Source organism: Pongo abelii, chromosome 4 (assembly GCF_028885655.2).
Source record: "Pongo abelii isolate AG06213 chromosome 4, NHGRI_mPonAbe1-v2.0_pri, whole genome shotgun sequence".
Lineage (NCBI taxonomy): Eukaryota > Metazoa > Chordata > Mammalia > Primates > Hominidae > Pongo > Pongo abelii.
In genome coordinates, this window is record NC_071989.2 from 76,150,521 (window position 1) to 76,175,370 (window position 24,850).

General features: G+C 39.8%; 1 protein-coding gene across 16 annotated transcripts in view; it reads left to right on the forward strand.

The window, feature by feature from the left end:
* Positions 1 to 24,850, forward strand: part of MAST4 (microtubule associated serine/threonine kinase family member 4) — a 569,328-nt gene that overhangs the window by 359,910 nt on the left and 184,568 nt on the right. For 2 of the 16 annotated variants that reach the window (XM_054556424.2, XM_054556431.2), the window contains one exon: positions 3,880 to 3,960. The exons of the other annotated variants lie outside the window; for them this stretch is intronic. In XM_054556424.2, coding sequence (XP_054412399.2) covers positions 3,880 to 3,960 — 81 coding nt within the window. The remainder of the gene's footprint in view (positions 1 to 3,879; positions 3,961 to 24,850) is intronic. 16 annotated transcript variants of the gene reach the window in all.

Consider the following 24,850-nt stretch of genomic DNA (forward strand, 5'->3'; position numbering starts at 1 on the left):
CCTAGTTGAGCTGTGTGTTTGCTTAGCTGTTTTTTTTTTTTTAACCCATTAACTCATCTGACTGCCTTCTGATGTGATGTAGCTACATGAACATTTCCACATCTAGTTTGTGGTGCAGAAGTTAGACATCTGTGATGCAGGAAGTGTCAGCAAATTTTTATTTTAAATCTGTTAGTCAAAGATGCAGAAGCTGTGAGTTAGTCTGTGCTGTCACACTTAAAATAATAAACAGTAAAATATAAATCCGGTAGACAAATATAAATATCCCTCTTTCTAACTTACAGCACAGATATAAAATTACGTTTTAGTGGAATCTGTACTGTCCCAATAATCTCATACTGGACTGTCTCCAGAAAGAGACTGCAGGATGAGAACTGTGCTTGTTTCTGAGGATTTATTATTCCTCTTGAATTTTGTAGATGCATCATACAAGAGAAATTATTTCCTTAATTAATAAAAGCATGACATTCTGAAGTGAATACTTTTCTAATCAGTCCTTGCTCTAAAATTGTGCCCTGATTTTATACTAACGAGGGGCTCACTTACAAAAAGTTAGAGGGCTCTCAGAACCTTCTTGCTAGCTGTGACATTCTTCATATTAGAGGTACGAATAGTATTTACCCATTGCCCTAACATTTCTCCCATCTCCACCCCACCCTAACATTCAGCTCTCACCATCTGTGTGGAATATTTTAGTGGCATGCACTCATTCTTCTACTTAACCCTCCTCTCTCTAGCTGGAAATGCATAACTAAGCCATAGCTCTGTGTTTAAAACCCAGGGGCATTAACCTCCAGCTTTGCTTTTGCCTCTGTTTTTTGTTGTGCTGTTTCCTGGTTGTTTTCTTTGGACTTAGTAGGTATCATTTCACATTAGGCTTTTTCTTTCTTTCCTCTTCTTCCTTTACTTTTTTTCTTTCTTTTTTCAATTTTGTCTACATTAAGAGGAGACACTTCAAATAACTTTTTAAAAATATGAACTCAGTTGTGTCAAACATTCCATTTTATGATTAGAAGGACTGAATTATGCCACAAGTTTTATGACCTTGCCAGCATCGACACAGGGCATAACAGTCAGCTAAACACAGGGGATCTTTGGATGTTGTTTTGGTATCAGGCCACGCCCCCTCCATCTATCCTCTTATCTTGGTAAATATTATTGTGCATTTAAAATAGATAATTCTGTTTGCCTAGGGAGCGTGAGAGTGGAATAGAGAATCACTCTTAAATATCATTGTAGTATTAGTATGTGATTTACTTTGAACATTTTGTTTACCTTGAAATGCAAAATTACTCTAAAATAGACATAGCTAACTTTACATTCACTCATGGAGAAAGCTAATTCTGCAGTCTTTGAGTAAATTCAACTTCTAGCCACTGCAGAGGAATGTTATAATGGAATGTCTTGTCACAGATTCTATTAAAAGCAGATTTAATGTATATAAATTTAATTATTTGGAAATCTTACAGTCTTAATTCACACAGCAAATGTGTAGAACAGCTTTTGAATGTTTGTTCATCAGATATTACTGTTTTTCTTTCAGAAGAGTTTATTCCATAAGCACTGCTTCTGTGGAGTATTATATGAGCCTATTTTATGCTCTGTAGATGCAATCTAGAATTTTCCATTGGATTTATCAATAAACACAGGGCAGTTTCTGATTCCTGTTTCAGATATTGAAATCTTAGGTGTGAGACATCAAATATATATTTCAGAAATTAATAAGTTGTTAATTTATACAGAAATTTATGATGCCTAAAGAGCCTATGCCTGGCTTTCCAGTTTCTGAGAAAGGTAGATTTTTTTTTTTCTTTTTTCATTGTAAGTATAGAATTGGGTACATAGACACTTCGTAGCACTCATCATGTGTGTTTCCGCATGGAGACGGGGAGCGGTGTTAGTGCCTATGCATGCCCATTTTAGGACCGGAAGGAATAGATAAGACTGTACTTAGACAAAATGATGGACATATCAGGAGACATTCCTGAGAGCTTTCCAATGAGCTGCTAAGTTAGAGTACAGCATGTTTAAGAGCAGCAGCTTTTGAATATGCTCTGAGTGTATAAGGAAAATAATTCCTTATTAATTACAAGTGCTGGTACCAAATCAGAGAATGGTCTTAGAAGATATAAAACTTTACTCTGTTGAAACATTATATTTTTTTAATTAGAGCATTTAAGCAATAATTTTATATTTTAGTTTAAGACAAATACAGCCAAGTCTCAATTATCCATATAATGGGAGACAAGGATGGCATTTAGAATTCGCAAACCATAGTAAGCCCAAATCTGACTTTAGCCATCATTGCCAACCCTCTGTGCCAATGAAGAGCACAACCAGCTTGAATCAACCAAAATGCAGCTCTGTTTCAAGACCTCATTCTCTGAGATAGGAAAACATGATACAGTGTAGAGCCATCGTCCAGCGGAGAGGCAAAATAACATTCTTTAAGAAACTCTCTGCACTAGCCAGGCACGGTGGTGCATGCCCATAGTTCTTGCTACTCAGGAGGCTGAGATGGAAAGCTCTCTTGAGCCCAGCAGTTCAACTTCAGCCTGGGAGGCATATGGAGACCCCATCTCTAAAAAAGGAAAAAGGCAACCACGGTGGCTTATGCCTGTAATCCCAGCACTTCGAGAGGCTGAAGCAGGAGAATCACTTGAGCCCAGGAGTTTGAGATCAGGCTGAGCAACATAGGGAAACCCCATCTCTACAAAAAATACAAAAATTAGCCAGGTATGGTTGTGTGTGCTTACAGTCCTGGCTACTTGGGAGGCCAAGGTAGGAGGATCACTTTGAGCCCAGGAGGTGGAGGCTGCAGTAAGCCACTACACTCCAGCCTGGGTGACTAGAGTGAGACCTTGTCTCAAAAAACAACAACAACAACAACAAAAGGACAGGAAAGAAACTCATTGCACTGTAGCAGGAGTTTCTGTTGCTCACTTCAGTCTTAGAGCTGGGGCCAGAATACCTACAGAATACTTAGCTAATTTTTACTTTGATTTTGCCATGTAAAAATAGTTGGTAACTGACTAGCATCAACTCCATGCTTTAATAGATCTATTAGATCTATTGGTTAAATTGTTGTACTGTATCTAATTTGAGTTTTATCTCCCTAAAAATAGAGACATGAGGCCAGAAAGAAAAAAAGAAAAATGACCTCTATTCCAACCACATTGTGATGAATATTTGAGAATTGGCTGGAATAATCGTGGTGGTTTGGATGAGTGGGTGGGGAGTAGGGGGTCAGGAATTATAATGGTTCATTGACAGTTGGATTTGAGAAGACCTCTCTGGAAGGTAAAATAATGTATAACTACATGTAATAATTTTTGAAATTATTTATTTTGAATATACGCATAGGAACACTTTTTATCATTGCCCCTGAGGATTAGATAAAATATTGGGTCTTTGTTATAAGGAAGACTTGTTTTTCCTTGCAAAAGTGCTTAAAAACATATCTTCCTATGTGGAAATGTTAGTTGCTTTGCTTTTTAAAAACTACGATATTTCACCTAAATTTTTATTTGCATTGTCTTCTTAATCTAGAATAAAATATACTCAATATAAAATGGCACTGGATTTTCTTTGATGCAAAAATCACATGTCAAAGATATCTGCCAAGTTGCTTTGTGACAAAGAAAAGGCTCAAATAAAAATGGCAGCTGTAGTTTTTAAAATGTAAATTTCAGCAGGAAGCATTTTACTTGTTCTGTATTTTAGAGCTGAAAAGGGCAAGTGATTAGATGATTACCTAGTGGTGTTGATAAGCTTGCCATAGTGATTCTGGCCTAAAGGGAACACAGTCCCTTAACTGAGCTATGCTATTTTTACTGCAATCAATTCTCCCACTTGGAATGACATTATTTTAACTTTCAGTCTCACTCCCAGGAGCCTGAGTCCAACCCCATCCAGCCCAGGCAGTCCTTGTAGTCCTCTCTTGGCCTTTCACTTTTGGAGGTAAGCATGCTCCAGGGCTTGCCCAGGGCTGCTTTGTCTTTCTGTTGCCCCGTTTCCCACCACCAGCATTTGATTACTTCAGACTCTGCAATCCACAATACACAGGGTGAGGAAACTGGTTGAATTGTTTACTTGGTGACTTACTTGATCACTTACTCTATTTAGCATATTTACTCATATTTCACTTGGTGTCTCTTGACTTGTTGTTCAATGTGTGTGTATATATGACAGTTTTTCATTTTGCTTTCTTAGAAAATGATCTGCACTGAATTCTGTAAGTTTTGATCAATATAAAGATATAATTTATTGGTTTCTAGAAAACATTTCCTAATTCCTATGAGAGTATTATAATACCTGTTGCCTCAAACTATTTTATACCCTATTATTTACAGGATAATGTATTTAAATTGTCTAAAGTGTTAATATTTTTTAAATCATTTTTTAGAACTCCAAGGTATATACTCCTACCCCCTCACTCATAGGCTGATTATATTCACTCTTCTCTGTTTGTTAGAGAAATATCCCCAAGGAACTCTTACATTTTAGGATAGTTTGTTATAAGAATACATGATAGAAAATACTGCTACTATAGTATCTGTAGTATGTATATTCTAATAGACTTTTCATGAATTCACTATTTATGGATATAGTGAATCTTCCCGTATCTAATCGGAAGACACACATAGAGTACCCAGCATCCCTTTCCCCCGTTTAAAAATCCTAATCCTATGGAGCTGGGCACGGTGGCTCATGCCTGTAATCCCAGCACTTTGGGAGGTTGAGGCGGGCGGATCACGAGGTCAGGAGATTGAGACCATCCTGGCTAACACGGTGAAACCCCGTCTCTATTAAACATACAAAAAATTAGCTGGGAGTGGTGGCGGGCGCCTTAGTCCCAGCTACTCAATGGGAGGCTGAGGCAGGAGAATGGCCTGAACCCGGGAGGCGGAGCTTGCAGTGAGCCGAGATCGCGCCACTGCACTCCAGCCTGGGCGAAAGAGTGACACTCTGTCTCAAAAAAAAAAAAAAAAATCTTACGGAAGAAAGTAGAATCAAATTATCCGTCGATGCAAAGGGCAACTTAAATTTTTTTATGAATACTTTTTATTTCATAAATGTGAATGAATGACGAATTTGCTAATTATGGCCACTTCTTTAAAAATATTAACTTACAAGCTTTAGATGATATCAGTGGGACAATTTAACAAATTTGTTTCTTTCATATTTCTAAAGTAACGCTGAACTGGAATCTGCAAAGAATAATTGACTAGGGAAACAATGCCTTGGAACTTTAGTTCTACTCTTCTGCTGATGGGATTATACTTATTGTAAAAGTGACTTTCGACATGAGAGTTTTGTGTAATAGCTTTTATACAGCATCCTCTGAATTTAATAGATCCTAAAACATAAGAGTAGTGTTTTTTTTTGTTGTTTTTTTTTTTTCTTTTTTTTTTCTTTTTCTATCTGGAGAATTCGTTTGCTCTTCTAATGTGTCCATTTTGGTTATCCAACTGCAAGAAATTGAACTGTGTCCTGAACTTTTTTTCTTTAGTGTAATGTGTTTTCATTAAATATAATACTCGTATTTCCTTTTCTTTATTCTTCCTAAAGGTAATAGGCTATTCAATACGAAGATGCCATCATTAGTAGAAGAGAAAAGAGAATTAGATTCAGTGCTAAGGTAGTGCAGAGGAGGATGAGGTTCTGAAGAGTGTTTTGAGGAAAAAGTTTTAGGGAACTGGTTGCATTTGAGCTGGACCTTGAAAAATCTTGGAGGTTCAGTGGTGAGGGATTGGTGGGGGTGGGGGGGCAATGAAGGATAAAACCAGACAGAGAAAAAAAAATCTAGGATGTAAGAAAGCATAGTATATGGTAGAAATAATGTGTTGTCACTAGGACATAGGATAGGTGAAATAGAAGAAAAGTTTGGAACTGTATAGAGATTGATATAAACTTAAAAATTAATTTGGGGGCATGCATGCTATGTAAGGCCTTGAATACTAAAGCTAAAAAGGTTGACTTTCGTTTTTGTAAGTGTTCAGGAGTCGGAAGATGTTTTGAATAAGGAAATGACCAATCTGAGTTCAAACTGAGGAAACGTACCGTATCAATATTAAGAATAGATTGTATTTTAGGCAGAAACTTCAATGAGGATGCTAGTACAATATATAATGAGTAACAGGTCTGGGATTAGGACAATTGCAATAAACTAAATTAAAATTTGCAAAGTTCTTTATAGTTGGCCAACTGGTTTTATATACATGGTTTCATTCCATTTAATCCACCCAACACTACGTGAGACAGAAATTAATATTGCCTTTGATTACAGATGAAAATGCTAACATATATAGAGATTAAATAGTAGCCTAGGACTGAAAATGAAGTCTCACATCTTTCCACTGTGACTAACTTAAGACATACACATGTTGCTCTGAGATCATTTATATTGAGTTTTAATTATCTGGTTTAGGTAGACCTTGTGACCTTCCTTAGTCATTTTTATTTCCCCAGTGCCTCACTCTATATATGGAATGTACTAAGTGTTTGAAAAAATGCTTATTAAAGAATGAATAAATGAGAGAATAAGAAATAGAAGATGTATTAGTTACAGTGCTGCTAATAACCACCAAATAAACATACAATGGCTCAAATACAATGGAATTGCATTGTTCACTCCTAGATGAAGGGTTTGCGGGAGGATCTGCTCCATAGAGTCATTAATGGATCCAGGGGGATCTTTAACCCATGGCCTTCAAGGATGCCTTGGCCATCAACATTTAGCTGGTGGAAAGGGAAAGAGCATGGAGGATGGTGCACTGACAGACCTGAAGGTGGCACACATCACTTCCATTCACATTTCATGGCCTAGAAGGTGGTATTCTGACTGTATCTAACAATAGGGAAGCCTGGTAAATATGGCTTGCTGGTGTCCAGGAAAAAGAGGAAATAAGTTTGGTTAAATAGTTAGCAATCTTTGTTGTAGAAGCTGATGAAATAAAGGTGCCCCATAGCGGGTGTTCAGTGGATACTTTTCAATGAATGAATTACTTACACTGCAATTTCTAGCATTAATGACTTGAACCCCCAAAAACAGAGTTGGTGAGGGAGGAAAATGTTGTAATGATGAGTCTGGTCATAAACACAGTGTGAAAGTTCTAGGTAGAGGTATCTGGTTGGCAGCTTGGAATTGGGTGTCTCTGATAGTGTGCCCCAAAATGATGGTCTAATATTGTAAATTGCAAGACTCCAAATATGTTCATGCTGTTACCACAAAAAAAGAGTGTATTGTATCCCTGCACAGATTTTGTTTTCCTACCATTGATTGTGATGGGTCAGATTTGTTCTTTATTCCTTTTTCATGAGTGGAGCTTAAAGGTCTAGGACAGAGTGGTGGTGGTGAGTATCACAGTGTCTGTGCCCTTTTGAGGTGCTGACACACAGAGTTTCTGAATATGGCAATGGAAGATTCTATTCTTTTCATAGTAAAACCCTGGAGGCAGGCTGTACAGAGACATGAGTCAGCTCTCCATCTCCAGTGGAACTCCAGGGGCTTCTCCAGGCCAGGCTTCCTGAAGGTTGGCCAGAAATAAGACATCTGCAGCTTCCAGGACAGCTCAGTTGCTAAATAGGACTTATGTTTTGTTTAGTATGTCTGGGTAATAAGACCTTGCACTGCCGTATGGAGGTTGTGGTAAGACAAATTTGGACTCAGTATGAAGGAAAGAATTTTCTAAGGAAGGTTTCTGAACTTTTAATGGGCTGCCTCATCAGACCATCAGGAAGGCCAGGCACCCACTGAGCTGGAAAGATGCAGACTGTATTCCTGTACTGAGCAGAGGATTAAACTACATTATTCTCAAAAGCCCTTCCATCTTGAAAATCTCACACTCCTTAAAAAAAAAAAAAAAAAAAAAAGAAAAAAATCTTCCATCAGGGCTGGAGAAATAGGCAAAATACACACTTTGTCTACAAACTAAGTATATATATATGGCCCTAAATATCAGTTTATTAGTTACCAGTGTGACAGAGAGCATCTTCAAGACCTTAAGTGGAATTTATGTACAACTTTGCTTTCCTCCTTCTGAGGCAACCATAACCACTCAGAATTTCTCATGACCCCAAGTACTTAATAAATTGGCTGCCACTTAGGAGCTGTTTGTATAATGGTGACATCAGTGCCTCCTGAGTAATATAGATGTGACTTGTGCCAGTTCCTAATCTGGACTGTGATTAGATAGCAAGATTCCAGAAGAAGCTATCTCATTTCATATTCTCAGTGTCTTTCTTGGCACCGAGCATGCCTTGCCATCAATAGGGACCCAGAAAGTAGCTGTAGGCTGGAACACCATTACTCAGTGGCCAAGTTTCTATTATGCCATAGTGATGTTCTTTTGTACTTCTGCTTCATCCCCCAGCATCTTCCTGGATGATAATCACTCGAGAGCCTGCTGGCTGCATGTCCTATGTTCCTTGTATTTTACTTCTTCCATCCTTTTCTTTGCATCTCCCTTTGGTTTCTGGAGTCTCAGAGTCGTAAACACACAGTCAGCTATGCCAGAGTTGGCAATAGAGAAGGTATGCTGTTTCTTCTCCTTCCATCTCCCAAATCTCTCTCTCCCTGTTTCAGCTGTGACTGAAAACACACATGCCATGTTGCTGGTAGGATATAGTACTACTTCCAGAGAAGAATATTATCACTGTGCTATCAGCTCCACAAGGACAACCATTTTTGTCTACTTTTTCACACATGTATCCACAAAACCTAAAATAGTTCTTGACATACATAGAGGCTCCATAAATATATATTGATTTAATGAATGAATGTATTATTCCCTGGGACTCAAGCCTGTTCTGATGTTTTCACCTATGCTTAAACATGAGATCGAGTTATATAGTAGGTATGTTTTGAGAGCAGTGCTGGCACCTTGAGAGAAAGGGCTTATTTTTTATTCTTCTATAAGTAGTAAGTTATAGCCATCAAAATGTAAAAACTGAGTAGGTATCAGTTATCTAGGACAAAGTAGAAAGTCATTGTTAATTAAAGTTAGACCCCAGCTTATATTAACAGATATGCCTAGCTATGGTGAGGGACAGAGAAAATGATACAGAAGTCATGGCAGATTACACACGGAAGAGGATAACTCACCCTAAGGAAGAGTAGTAGAATGTAAGCTCTGGAGGGCAAGGCCTGTCTGTCTTACATACTGCTGTCTCCCTAGCCCATGTAGCATAATTACTACATAACTAGGTACTAAATAAATTATTTAGTTGTCATTAAATGTACTTTGAAGCAATAAGAGAATTGTGAATTGGGGGCCGCTTTTAAAAACCGGAAGCCCTTCAGTGAGTCTGTGTTCCTTTGCAGCCACATTCTGTCTGTGGCTGGGTCCCTGTGGCACCTTTTAGAGCTGCCGTTCTCCATTTCAGCATAGACCCCACCTAGCTGGCTTCATTCATTCACAGTACCTGAAGTGGCCCTGGAGACACTTGAGTTTGAGACTTCACAGACTAGGAGTCATAATGCCTGAGTCTTGGTCACAGACCTCGCCACATATAAACTTTGTGACCTTGGGCAAGTGTTAAACTTCTTGAATGCTCATTGTCTTTATCTATGAATCCCCTGCCTCGTTGGCAATGTAAGAACAGTAGCTTACAGGTTTTTAGTGCCATAACTTTTTGTGAGCAAGAATGGAGCATATGTTGGTCCTAAGAATGATGGGCAGGAAAGGTAGACAGCACCTTAACAGGGAGGGCATCCAGCGTAATTCTCACCTAGTCCCATTTTGCCAAGAGCTGGCCTATTTGTCCTGTTGCTGCTTGGAAAGGTTACTGGGTATCCATGGCTGCCTGAATCCCCCTCACTTCACTTGTTGCCATGGTGAGGGGCAGACATCATAGGCATTTACCAAACACATGGCAGTATGTTGTGATTTTGTGTCTCCTTTTCACAGGGAACCTGTAAGACTGGGAAAGTCACCTGACGGCTAAACCACTAAACCCTTTTAGTTTCTTTCGCTTTTTAGGATGAGAGGGCCCATTTGTCTTTTTTATTCTATTTTTCCCCCTTTCACTTTGTGGAGAACATTGAAAAAATCTGAAGATGCTCGTACCAGATGGTAATTTCTTTGTACTCTACAGACACCAGTTCCTGTGCTTTTGTGAATGTGATGGTTTAATGAATTCCCGGAATTTTATTTCTGAATTGTCATATAGGATCGAATCTGTGTCATGCAGGGACTCTTAGGATTGGCTCAGCCAAGCAGAGATGAGCTTGATTATGAACACGGTGCCAGCCCTGTGGGTGTGGGGCGGGGGAGAGATGAGGAAGATTGGCAGTCTCAGCTGTCACTGGGGTGGTGTGGACAGGCCACTTAGCACTTCCCTCCACCCTACCCTTGCTGGTTTCTGCCAGTGCCACCACCTGGAGGCTTCCCTTGCTTAGTAAGAAAGAGGATGTGTGTGCGGTGCTCCAGAGGAGGACAGGGTGGGGTAGGAAACTTCAAGTGGGTAGCAGTAATGGGGAAGGGCAAGCATAATAAACTTACTGCAGAAAGGTTGTTTCCTTTGATTTTTCTGAAATGTACTATTTTTAAAATGGATATTATAAGCTCATCTGCTATAAACTTGCAGAACCTAGGGGATGAAGTCTTGTGAGGTCAGATGGCAAGCAGAGCTTTCAGGTCCGTGGTGTCCTGGCACAGCTGAGTCCCTGCAGCGCCCTCACTCATCCATGTGTAGACACCTACATGTTCCAGGCCCAGACAGCCATTCCAGGGCCATGTTGTTTGTCATGATGATTTGTGTTTTTTTCTCTATGCACTCACCTTTTCACATTAACTTTTCTGTTTTGTCTACCGACTTGAGTTAAAGGCCCAAATTACTAAGCTAGATATTTGCATGTGCAGCGGCTTAAGTGTCCAGCATTGATGGGAGCTTGCTACATGCCTGGCACTGTTCTTAGTGCTGCACGTATGTTAACTCACACAGTTTTCACCTTGTGGCTGGGAGGCAGGTACTGTCTTCATTTTACAGATGTGAAAACTAAGGCACAGAGACAGATTTATCTATGGAGCCCACACATCTCAGTTTGCCCAGATGCGGATTGATGTATGCCTTTTTTTCCAGTGTGATGCTCAAAAGCACTCCCCTTTCACTTTCAAAACCTCCAGGTTTGACCAACAGATTATGCCCTCTTCCCAATGTCTAGAAGGTGACCTGGTCTGGTTCAAGCTCAAGCATCTGGCTGGAGAGCCTGTGCCTCTATTTCTTCGGGACTTCAATTTGTGGTCATTTTCATTTGCATTCACAGTGTAAGATTCCATTTACTGGCAGGTGGATTTGTTACTGTGTCTGGCGCTTTCTTGCTTGGTTCCCTAGATGTTTTAGTCCTCTGTTAAGAGTGCATTCATGGGTATGAGGAGCATGTTTTGACTTGTGGAGCCCGATATTACTTTTTTAAAATTTTGTTTTGGACAGAGCCTAGGTGATACAAAAAAAGGTTAAATTGGGTTTGCTTTGGAAATCAGGCCATGGGCCCCAGCAACTCCAGTCTGAGCAGCCTGTGCCTTGTTCCCTCAGCCTGGGCCAGCCTGCTACTTCCCTGGGGGTGACAGTGTTCTCACCATTGCTGTGTTATTCAGAGGGCTCTGGGAGCCCTTTTAGGAGACCAGCCTCTTCAGGCCTGAGTAAGGATTCCCCACCCCGTTTGCAAGGAGCCTGGACACTTTCTTGACACTATCCACTCTTAAACATTTCTTTGGACCTCATAGCTCAAGATGATTCATTACTGTGTAGTCTTTTCTGGGCCAAATATTTTGACTACTTTACTTAAGTAACTTTTTAAATTTTGGTTTTTTAATATATTGAAATTATTCTATGGAGGCTTAACAGTTATCTTTTTTAGATCTTCTTGAGGTGAATAAAAATTTACTTTGTTGTGTGTGTGTGCATGTGCATGTGTGTGTTGGAGGAAAGTTATGTCCTATGTTCCAGTTTGTTAAGGCATTTCTTTGTGACAGGAGAAAAAGACATTTCACATCATTTAAAAAATCCTATTTCCAACATTTAAAATGTGGATACAGCCATTAACACCCACCCTGTTGATATGAGAATTAAGTTGTGATGTTCTTGGAAAGCATAAGATGGTGATGATAATGTGAAACTCAGAGATGCCTCAGTAAAAGGAGTAATACAAATGCGAAAACTTTAAAAAAATGTCAAGTTTCTCCAGCAGTAACATAGATAATAATGCCTCTTGGAGGTGGTTTAAGAATTAATTAGGTAGTGTATGTGAAATGTTCCAAGAAGAGTGTTCTGTTTTGTTATTATTAGTGTCATATCCTTCTTGCAACCCAGCATTCAAAATGAACTACAAAACCCGACCTTTGTATCAAGGATGTTGCATATTCTAATTGAAGTGATAGTGAATGATGAGGTATTATGAAACTGGAAGAGCTGTACTAATGGTCTCGGGTGAAAAGGAGATGAGCTAAATTTCATGGATTCTTAGGCTTTTCTACTTATTTCTCTGACAATTTGCTTAGCTGAATCATTACTGGCTCCAGTTAATAAAACATTATGGAGATACCCCACATTGAGAAGAACATTTATTTTCTAACAGTGGTATTGTTTTTTTCTCTCCTCTTTATATAAAATACAAGTTTGGCTCAACTTTAATCAAGCTCTGAGTCAAAAGCCATCTGTAATTCTTCCCTTTTAAAAATCTTTGCAGTGTGCACACTTGTGGATTTGGGGGCATGTGTGCATCATCCACTAGGAAGTCCTGTTGATTCTGCCTTCACAATATGCGATGCTGACCGCCTCTCCTATCCCACCTTAGTCTGAGCCGCTGCCATTTATCCCTAGATTTGTGTAGTAGTAGCCTCCTAGCATGTCTTCCTGCTTTAGTTCAACCTTTGTCCTCCTATGATCAGTCTCCGTCCAGCTCTTAGAGTGATTTTTGTGGAGTGTGAGCTGCTCTTGCTCAGAACCTTCCAGTGGATGCCCACTGTCTTCCGTGATCCGGCTTCCTGCCGTGTCTCACTCATTCCCTCTAGCCTCATTGGACTCTGCCTTTTCTTGAGCACTTCAAGCATGTTCCTGTGTCAGGGCTGATTATTCCGTTTCTAAAATACTCTCTTCCTACCCCTTCAACTTTTTTTTAAATCCCAAACCTGTTTTTAAAAAGTTGAAAAAATTGTACGACCATGTTCATCTTGATTCACCAGTTAACACTTGCCACATTTGCTCTTTCTCCCCTTCCTTCTCTCTTAGCCCCTAGATATATTTAAACATTTTTTTCTCCTGGTCCATTTGAGAGTAATTTGCAGACATTCAGACACTTCACCCCCAAATACTTAAGCATGTATCTCCTAAGAATGAGTATATTCTCCTATGTAACTATATTATTATTATGGCCTTAAAATTGAACATTATTATATGGGCTATGTCAGCTTCCTCCTGTTGTTTCAAAAACTGTGTCTGTAAAAGTTTTTTTTTTTTTTTTAATGTCAGAATCCAGTTAAAGATCATATGTTCCATTGAGTTGTTGTATCTCTTTCTTTAGTCTCCTTCAATTTAGAAAGTTATACTGTCTTTCTTCTTCCCTCGCTACTAGACAACTTTTCTGTTGAACATCCCACAATTTCAGTTTGTCTGATGGCTTTGTCATCTTTAGATTCAGGTTAAACATATTTGCCAAGAACAAGTGATGATGTCCTCCTCATAGCATCACACCAGGAAGTCCAAAAGCTGGTGTCTGCCAGATTTTCCCTTTATGGTGATTATGCCTTTACCTTATTAAGTAATCTCTGGGGTAAAATTTTTAGTCCATATGAATATACTCTTCCCAACAAGATTTCACCCAGTGGTTTTTGCATTCATTGATGACCTTGCTCAAATCATTTATTACATTGCTGTTTGTCACAGTTTTTTATTTCTATTAATTGGTGTTCTTCAGTTGAAGGATATTCCCTCCTTTCTCTCCCTTCATTTTTAGGAAGATTGACTCATATATTTTTCTATAGAATAAAATGGAAGACAAATATATATTTGATGTGTAATAATCTATAACCAGCATTCCTCTTTTTTTTGGTCAAGTTGTCCTAAAATTCATCAGTGGGAAGCGGAAGCCTTTTAAGCTGGCTCCTAGGTCCTGTTAACATGATGCAATTAATCTTTGAGCGCTTCCTCACTTTCTGGCACAAGATGTTCTAGCTGTCCAGAACAGCTAAAGGAACACTGAAATGATACCTGAATGGCGCTCTCCTTCACTTCCTTAGCGTCTGTACTAAATGTTACTGTATCAAAGGCCTTCCCCAGCCACTCTGTGAGAGCACCACCACCACCTTTTGGACTACTTCATGATATTTCTTATAGTGAATATCTCACCTGATATATAACATTTATTTATTTGTTCATTATTTATCCTACCCAACTAGCATGAAATCTACAAATTACAAGGGATTTGCCTATTTTGGTTATCATTGAGTCTCTAGTATCTGGCACATAATGTGACCTCAACAACTACTTGTTATAGGAATGAATGAATGAATCTATCCCCACCTTGAGCCTACATCAAGCTTTTCCAGATGAGCTGCCACTGCTTTTCTATTTCATGACACTGAGATGAATCAGACTGACTGCAAGGGGTTTACAGATGTTTGTCTGGAGTTCATTGCAATTTTGCTTCTAGTAGTTTTCCTGCCTTTCGGTTCTGGTAGTATTCGGAAGTATTACTAACAATGCGTTACAAATGACACTCACTGCAAGGCACTTGTCACGGACAGTGGAAACATTTTTTGATGCATTTCCTTCTCCAGCTTCTCTGAATAGAAGGTTTGGCCATTTTAGAAATAAAAAATGAAACACTTGACTGTGTTAGAACTTTTTACCATGGAATCTAATGCTGGCAACTAAAAATTGAGTAGAGTAAGGGTTTTATTTTCTAAATGGAAAAAAATAACTATTTGTTCTGTACATAATACCTTGAAAGTTTTCATGGGGTTTGCAAAGTATAAGAGTTGTTTCTTCAAAGAATTTCTATTCTAGCTGAGATGATAAGAATTAAGAGTATGGGGTGGGAATTGTGCATTAACACTTAATATAGCTGATGTATGTCATGGGCTGAATGGTGGCCCCAAAGATATCAGGTTCTAACCTCTGAAACCTGTAAACATTACCTTACTTAGGAAAAAAGGAGTCTTTGCAGATGTGATTAATTTAAGGATTTTGAGATGGGGTTGGTATTATCCTGGATTATCTCAATAGTTCCTAAATTCAATCATAAGTGTCCTTGTGAGAGAGGCCAGGGGGGATTTGGCCCACAGAGAAGCCAGAAGATGCAAGGAGCAGATTCTCCCTGAGAGCCTCACAGGGAGCCTGGCCTATTGACACCTTGATTTCAGCCCTTTGACACTGATCTCAGATTTCTGGCCTCCAGACTGGGAGAATATATTTCTATTGTTTTAAGCCAACAAATTTGTTGTCATTCGTTACATCTGCTGCAGGAAACAAATGCAATGGTAAACTGCATTCTCTTGTTTTTCCTGGGACCCCGAAATGACAAAGTGAGGGCAGTGTGGTGGGCACTTTCGCATTCATGTTACAGAAGAAGGAGCCCAGGGGTAAGGGAGCCCAGTGACTTAAACCAGCTTTTCCAACTCTGAGCCCAGTGCCCCTTTCACTGTGGCCCCCTGCCTCCACCTGGTGACTAGAACCAGTGCTCACAGAGCGCTCATCATGATAGTTTAAAAAAGACAGACCACTGTGACTGGAGAGATTAAGGACAAATGTGTGTAAGGTGGAAACACAAGGGCATCCTTAAAGGAGAAAAATATTGAGAGAGTCAGAACATGACCAGTCCTGCTTCCCACAGTCCAGGGATGTATTCCCTGCTTAAATGCTGTTTAGGCCGGTCACGGTGGCTCATGCCTGTAATCCCAGCACTTTGGGAGGCCGAAGCAGGTGGATCACCTGAGGTCAGGAGTTCGAGACCAGCCTGGCCAACATGGTAAAACCCCCTTCTCTACTAAAAATACAAAAATTAGCTGGGCTTGGTGGTGCATACCTGTAATTCCAGCTACTCGGGAGACTGAGGCATGAGAATTGCTTGAACTCAGGAGGCAGATGAGGTTGCAGTGAGCCAAGATCACACCACTGCACTCCAGCCTGGGTGACAGAGCTAGACTCCATCTAAAAAAAAAAAATGCTGTTTAACCTTCCAGGTGTTGGATGCCTCTGAGCATTGTATCCATGTGTCTGTCTGTGCATGGAGAAGAGAATCCCTTACCATGTAGTTGACAGCACGTTTTAGCTTTACTCATGGGATTGTTGCCTCTGCTGTTGCCATGTGCGTGTACCATGTATATGTGGGTAACACTAACATGAGACTCCAAGAAAAAGCCACGGGATGAACTGGATGGTTCCAGCCCTGCGAGGCATTACCCCTTTCTGGAAGGCACTCAGCTGGGCTCACTCCTTCTTCCTGGCAGCCATCAGAGTTCTCCTGCTGCAGGCCCTGCTGTGAACTGCTCCAGGCCTCTTGATCCACACTGCTGCCACCTCTGCATATATGATGGGGCCTTCCTGTTCTCTAGTTTACTAAACAGTCATTTTGCTTCTGTGAGCCAACCAAGCACAATACTAGGGAGATGAAAATTAAAAAGGATTCCATCCCTCGCCTCAGGGAGCTCTCAGACTTGTATGGGAAATAGAAAGGGAACTAGCTTGACTGAAGTGTGACAGCAGAAGTATGGAGACAGTAATCTTATACTCTCCCTCTGCCCGCAAGTTTGGAGAAAGGAACAATGTGTTTAATGCGCAGGTCTTTGCAGGCTCATCTGGGAACCAGGAGATAGAAGGGATTCCATAGGCTGTGGCATTCAGGAGGGAGATCTGGACAATTAACATCCCCACAGTGTTGATCTGGAGATTTTGGTGTGGTGATTATAATGGGTTATAATTCTTTACCCATGACCTTTATGAGACTTGTAAACTACCTGGGAGCCTTGATCCTGTGGGCTTCCTATTTAGCTCAGTTTGAGATTAAATAGAATATGGATAATTAAGTACCCTTTTTAACACTTTTAGTAGCCACTGACCCCTATCCTCAACTTCTTTGCCTCTATAGTTTTCTATTGATGATGATTGGAAATATAAAAGGAACTAAATTGTATAGACATCATGTAGAGAGTGGCAGGCCAAGAGCTTTAAACAAAGCTGCAGATCTCTGTGGCATTGGGGTGTAGGGTCATCAGGGCTGATATAGAAAGTCTCACCTTCATGAATATGGGGATCCTTTCTATTATCAGACTTTTTTTTTTTGAGACAGAGTTTCGCTCTTTTTGCCCGGACTGGAGTGCAATGGTGTGATCTCGGCTCGCCGTAACTTCTGCCTCCTGGGTTCAAGCAATTCTCCTGCCCCAGCCTCCCTAGTAGCTGGGATTACAGGCATGCGCCACCACACCTGGCTAATTTTGTATTTTTAATGGAGACGGTGTTTCTCCATGTTTGTCAGGCAGGTCTCTAACTCCCAACCTCAGGTGATCCACCCGCCTCAGCCTCCCAAAGTGCTGGGATTACGGGAGTGAGCCACCATGCCCGGCTATCAGACATTTTTATAACACCCCACATGATCTCTTGATTGAGAAAGTAGAAAAAGCAGAAAATGACTGCAACCTCAGAGCATTTAATTTTTTTTAATTTTATTGATCATAACAGCAGCTGTACACACTTGGGGGGAGAAAAACAAACCTCCTGCCCCTATGCATGATCTTGTTTATTCAGTTTATTGTCAGTGTTTAGACCCATAAATCCCTCATAATAGCTTCTTGGGCATGAGTCACTGTTCCTCACCTTGATGGTCCCCATCAAGTTCTGTTCTTGGGTTTACATTGGCTGTTGTTTCTTTCCAAAAGGAAAAAAGATTATATATGACTACTGTTAGAGAAATAAATGAAATGTCATTTGATTCTGTTAGTTTTTTGTGAAAACAGAATTGAAAGGCTTTGGCATAAAATATAGTTTATTGTTTTGTCAGTTCTGTGTATAGGTTTGTGCATTCCAGTGACATCTTAGAAAATACTGGCAACTACACAGGATTCAAACTCAGAACCTAGAACCCAGTGATCATCCTGTCTCCAAAGGCATTTTTATTTCTATTCTCTGCTTCTTTGAAGCTTCAAAGTAGATTTTCTTTTTCAGTGTAAAATCAGCTGCCTAAAGTACTGTTGCTGTAAAATCACACACATAAATTTTTATATTGGTTGCTTATTTTGAGGCATTGTTTTGTTACATGCACAAGTTTATGAATTTGACTATGAATGAACATGAAAGAAGATATACTTTGAAATCATTGTGGTCACTTTAACACAGAACTAAAAACTAAAATCAGAAATCTTTCTAGTAAAGTAAAATGCACTCCTCTATTCTTCCCTTCACTTTCTGAATTTTACAGTTTTTTAAGTACATCCAAGGTTGGGTGAGTTGTAGTAATGAGAGTAGGGTTTACTAAAGGAAGTAAAGACCTAAAATGCTCCTATTCTAGTTATTCTGTGTTTTAAAATCCGTCTTTAGGAAGTCTTAAAACTTTTTGTAAGCTACGGCATATCAGCAAATATAACGCACTTTTGTTAGGTTGCCGTACTAATGCTGTGGGAAGGATACCAAGAAGAGAAGATGTTCTTATTTTAGTTTTAAGTAACAGTTTAGTTAAGTTAGACAACTGAAAAGATGTACGGAGCTATGAATGCTACATGAGTGGTACAACCAGAGGCCATGAGAATTTAGGATCAGGATTTAAACTGGACTATGAAGGTTGATTCGGGGCTAAGTACATGGAAAGGAGGAGAGAAGATCACTGGGGATGAGCAGAAGGGTAAGAGTGAAAGGGATAATGTAGACATGTTTAAGGATGCTGGGTAAGCCAGCTTGCCTGAGAGCTTATATAAAGTCAGCATGAGGACAGAAGGGATTTTTGTGGAAGAGGAACATTGGGAATCGACTATAGTGTTTCACATGCTAGTCTTGAGTTTTCTTTTTTCGGTGTAGGACATGACTGGAGGTTTTTTAACTAGCAAAGTAGAATAACATGGTAGCTTAGTAAGATTTCTGCATGGGAGAAACTTGGTCTGAATAGAGTAGAAGGAAAGTGCAGAAAAGGAATGCTGAAGAGCTGAAGGAAGGCAGGCTTGAGAAGGGGAAGGAAGAATGGAAGGCATTGTGAAAGAAGAGTTGACAGGACCTGCTGAAGGATGGGAGGCTTTTTATGCAGATTGGGAGAATTGTGATATCTCAGATAGAAGCAGGGATAACAATCCATTTTGAAGATAACAGTTTCACTTTTAGCTGTGGTTAGTAATATCGAACCTAAAAATGATGGCACAGCAGCCAAGTAGAAAGGTGCAGCCTGCTGTTGGAGATGCACCCAAGGGAGAATGTTCGGAACTTCATATATAATGTAGATGAAGGTGTAGGAGGTGTCAACAGAGAGACACTGAGTCCTCTTTAAAATTGTGAGTAGCGGGGGCAGATGCTCGGCAAAATCCACCTTGCTCCTTGTTCCTGTGGTTTAGGTCTGGACTAAGAAAAAAAAAAAAGTCATTAGTTTGGGGAAGCATGTTCAGCTGCAACCTGCAACTGAGATTTCTTGAGTTCAGTTAACTAGGGAGTAAGTCTGGTGTTCTGCTTTGGAGAAACACCTGAATGGCCTTAAGGTCCAATTTGGGTTCACACTCTAGATCTGCTAGAGATGTCCCAGAAGCTAGAGAATGAGGCTTGGTTGTGGGGGCAGGGACACATTTGTTTGTTCTTTCTACTACTAGGATTGGGCTACTGGAATTGAATGTCATTAATGCATCAAACTAGCTGTCAAGAGACCAAATGAGCTTGCTTTTGAGGTCCTTTTCACACTCCGGATACTGGAATTTCAGGCAATAATTTGTCCACCTTGCAGGTGCTCTACATATATTATTAGAAAATGTCATTGAACTTTGTGAGAAACAATGGTTATTGGAGCTCTTCTAGCCCGGTGGCTCACAGTCATTAGGTGTGTAATTCACATATGTATAGAATACATTTAACTCAGAACTGTCTGCCTAATACGAGTACAGACAGTTGTTGTGGATTTGACCAAATTTTGCAGAACAATTCTGAGTGATGTCATCTTTAATTTGTCAAGGGAAAATCATTGTCAGGCACCACTATTATTGCAAGATTTTTGGTGTGTAGAAGTTATCTGAGGAAGAATATATGCCTTCCTAACTTCAAGCTACTTGCTGGATGCGAAATTCTGTTTGGATATAAAGAAATGCTTTATCAGTTCTGAATAGCTGGGCTGGGGGGAGTAGATGAAATTTACTGTCTCTTGCGGTCGCTGATATGAGATGTACATATCTGGCCAGAGGTAAATCCCCCAAGGGTCAAGGATGGCCTGGTGAGTAGAGCCAGCTACAGCCACAATGCTAGATGCATGACAACGCCTCACACTTGGCTGTGTGTTCATCACTTACACCCACCTCCTTTGAAAAGGATTTAAGGTAGTTTACAATAGAAACATACATATGAAATTAGTTAAAAAGGATAATCAAGAACTCAAACTCTAAGATACTTTTATGTGGCACTTGAGTAAGATAACTAATCTAATTGAGGTCTGAATTTAACTTAGTTTCTAATAATCAAAGCTAAAAGGGAAACAGAATTGATCCCATTGACTAAAGAAACCATGTGTGGTTTTGGAGCTCTATGCCTTGTCCTCACATGGAATTTTACGAGAAATCTTTCATGAAATGGCTGATGACCTCAATTCATCAGAAAGGGTGAAAATACATTTTAAACAAGTCCTTTTTAATATGGTTCAACAAAGAAGGTTGTAAGTTCTGTATTTGTTGGAAGAATATTGCTTTCCAGCAATGATCTAATTCATCTAGGGCCAGAACTCAGAGATATGTTTACGTAGCATGTCTCTCTTTGCCTTTCAGTTATCACACTTCTCCACCTAATTTCGATCATTTCCAAGGAATCTTCAGTTTTAGAATAAATGCTCCGGCTGGGCCTAGAAAGTGTAGGTATTCTGGGGCAGTCAAGAAGAGAGCCTTCTGCTTTTGATGCTGGCAAAGAGCCTGAGGACTGGCAGTAACAAGTCACCCCCTCTTACCCGAGGAAGTGAACTGCAGGGATGTTTGCTGATCAGGACATTTTTTTTTCTCATGAAAGAATAAAGACTATGCTAAAGAAAAAATAGTGCTGGACTGAGACTCCAAAGCTCTGCACAGTGGAGTATGGGAGAGATCATTTAGGCATAGAAATTTTAAAGTCATAAGTTTGTAACCCTGTACCTTTTCCATTTACCTCATAATATAGTAAAACATGTGACTTTGAGTGGCATCACTTATTTTTAAGCCTCCAAGTGGGAATTTTTTGCAAAATGTTACCTGGAATAGCTGAATATATCTATTTGATGAATATAGCTATTTAATAATGTTTTTATTTATTGGAAATTATCAGCTCAAAATAGAAATTTGTTTTGGAAAGACATTGGACTATGCAGTCAATTGTTCGTTTCTCTACTTTAGGAATGGCTAATAATAGATACTTGCCAACCACATCCACTCAGAACTTTGTGTTGAGAAAGATTCTGAGGCTCCATCTGGGACTTAGTGGCTGAAAACTGTATAATCAATCAGCAGTATTTACTGCGGTGATGGAAGGATGGGGGTGGGGATGGCAGCACCTGCGCCAGGGATTTGCCAATGGAAATTGCGTTCAGAAACTGGCAGAGTTGCATTGAATTTATTTTGTCAGAAATTGGCCAGAAGCTTCAGATGCTTCTAAAAACATCCTTAGTTTGTTGTTCTTGGAGAACATGGATTTCATAGCCCTATAAACAGATTTGGGTTTTTGAGAGAGAATGCAGACTAGGGCCAAGCTTATTTTTGCCCCATTTAAATTTGAGATTTCATTTTTCAAGAGAGGCTCTGACCCACTTTGATTTTGAGGGCTGTAAAGTAGTATTGCTTCTGGGGGAGCATTAAAAACTCAGTGTCTCTGCCAAGATCAATTGGCTCAGTAATTGTTAAGTGCTCTCTAATTTGAGGACACTTCTCACACACAAACTCTTATTTGATTCTCATAAAAACCCAATGAGATCATTCTTACTCTTTGTTTATTTGAACTTTATCCCATGATTTTTTATTGTGTTTGAGGCAGCCATAAAATGATTTGAGGCCTCAATTTTGTGGGAATAGGTAGAATAGGTAGAGTTGTTTGATGATGTTATTCTTATTTTAAAGTTGAGGAAATCAGGATTTACAGAGAGAGATTAACTTGTCCGGAGTCTTACAAACTAGGAAGTGGCAAGGCCAGGATCCAGTCTGCTCCTGTATAATGGCCTTGCACATCTCAGCTTTCTGTAGGTGACATGTTCTTTTTTCCTTTTACATCATTGGCCTTATCCCATTCTGAACCACGAGCATCCTGTGTTTGAGAGTGTGTGCTTTCTTTTAACTTCTCCATTTTTCCTTACTTCGGGAGACTAAAGTCGATTCTAATAACAATTTGGTAAAGTGTCTCACTTGGCATGGAGGGTCACTTAGAGATGTAATGTCGAGTGATCTGAATGTGTCTGGACACCGTGACCTGCCTAACTAGGAAAGTTATGTCATAAAAGAGTATTTATTTATTAAAGTGTGTATTTTTGAAGCCACTGTGACAATCTATTAGAATCTCCTGTTGGTAGTCAGGGAGAACTAGCCCATCCTAAAAAAATGACATCAATAAAAAGCACTTAAAGAGCTGACATTAGAAACAAAACTCATGTTCCCCTTGAGAATGTCATATTGCAGCTTAAGCCCATACCCTGGGCTGCCTTGGCTTAGTAACAGCATCTTTGACAGCCTTTTGTTCTCCCTAGCTGATAGTTTGGCGGCGGATATCAGCACATCAGTTAATGTGCTTTCCCTCCTGTAGGAACTGATTTGACTACAGTTATGTTAGCTCATATTTTCTCCCTCATTAAAGTGCCTATTTGCAATTTGTTCGAAGGAGGTTGCCAGCCTGCAACCACTGTTGGAGTGTGGTGCCCTTTTACTGGTGATTAATTTGCACAACTATACAGAGTTCATTGTCTAGCTGGATTTAGTTTTCATATCAATCTGAATTACACTAAAATGGATATCAAGGAATGCTGCCCCATTCATCAGAGAGTTATAGCTTTTATTAAGCACATAGCATTTATATAGCATTTTTATTTAGGAAGCTAAGTGGTGAGTATTGCCTTGACTATGTAGCTGACTTCATTTCGTGGAGGTAGATACATGGTTTCAAGTTCCAACCCTTTGCTGCCACTGAGCTTTTCTTGTGCTCTTCATACCTATATGTACCTTCTTCATTAGGAGGATATGAAATGTCAGAAGTAGTCAGTTTCTGCTCTAGGCAGCATTTGTGGGTGAGATCCCTGGTCAAACCAATGCATAGATTTAGTTTTGGAGACAATAGTTAATGTCACTTATTTCCGAGGAGCTGCTTTTCCATGATCACAGATGGCCATACCTTAGCTTTGTTCCAGAATCTGTATGTCTGACTTTGGAGCTGATCATTTTCATGATTTTGATAGAAGCTAGGATTTGGGATTCTGCTTTAATGGTGAAGAGAAGATTATTTCAGTATGCCTGGATCTCCCTCTGAGATATTTTAACCTACCATTTACATGACACTTGCTTTAAGGGACTTGGGGCTATTTGCATAGTATCTCTAAGTGCCAGTTTCCTTATCTGTATATTGGGGAAGTTCACATTAATCTTTCCATGTTTGAGGATCATTAAGTACCAGGCACAGGGGAAATGATTAGTAAGTAGTTTCTACAAAACTGAGGAGGAGGGTAATGGGAAGGGATTAGAGGTATTTGCTTATGTCATGTTGTGATTTGGTTATTTCATTACGTAATGTTGTGATTTGTCAACAGAGGTTTTATGCCAGTGTTATGACTTTACACAAAGCCTTAGTAGAGGTGGAGCTCCTGAAGGAATACAAAGATGTAACCTATGACTTCAGATAGTGGAGCTTACAGAGTGAAATATTGTTCAATTCAAACAGAGGAGGACAGAGAAAGAAGTCCTGGACCATGCCTCTCAAAATATTTTGGCTGACAGTGCTTAGCGGTAACACAGAGGAGGCACTGTGTTCATTCACACAATCTTCATTTCAGCAAGTGTTTTTGAGAAGCTACCACCAGCCAGGCTGTGTTCTAGGCTTTAGGGATACAGTAACAGACAGGATAGAGAAAGTCTCTGCTCTCATGGAGCTTATATCCCAGTGGGGTGCAGGGATTTGGAGAAGAGGATGTAACATAAACCAGAAAAACACTGGAGGAGTGACAAGTGAGCTGCAGAGAAGTAAAACAGGGGAGTCCATGGCTTCTTTCTTCCTGAAGGAGTGGCATGCAAGCTGGGACTAAATGACCAGAAGGCAACAGCCATGAGAAAACCAAAGCAAAAGCCTCCCAAGTAAAGAGGCCACCCAGGGCAGAAGCAAGCTAAAGAAGAATGGTGTGGGCACAGGGTACACATGTGGATGAGTGGGCAGAGAAGCAGGGCCAGGTCCACAGGACTTCATAATTTGGAGTAAGGAGATTTGGGCTTTCCTTTTAAGCAGGATGGAAAGAAAGCACTTGATATTTTTATTTTTTTATTTTAGGTTCCGGGATATAAGTGCAGAATGTGCAGGTTTGTTACATAGGTATACATGGAAAACACTTGATATTGTAAAGTAGGGTAATAACATAATCTGATTTGCCTCTTTAAAGTTTCCCTGGTTTCTGTGTAGAGGGTGGATTGAGCTCAAAAAGTAGCTTAGAATGAGAGAGAATGTTGCCTTGGACTACAGAGGTAAATAGTGA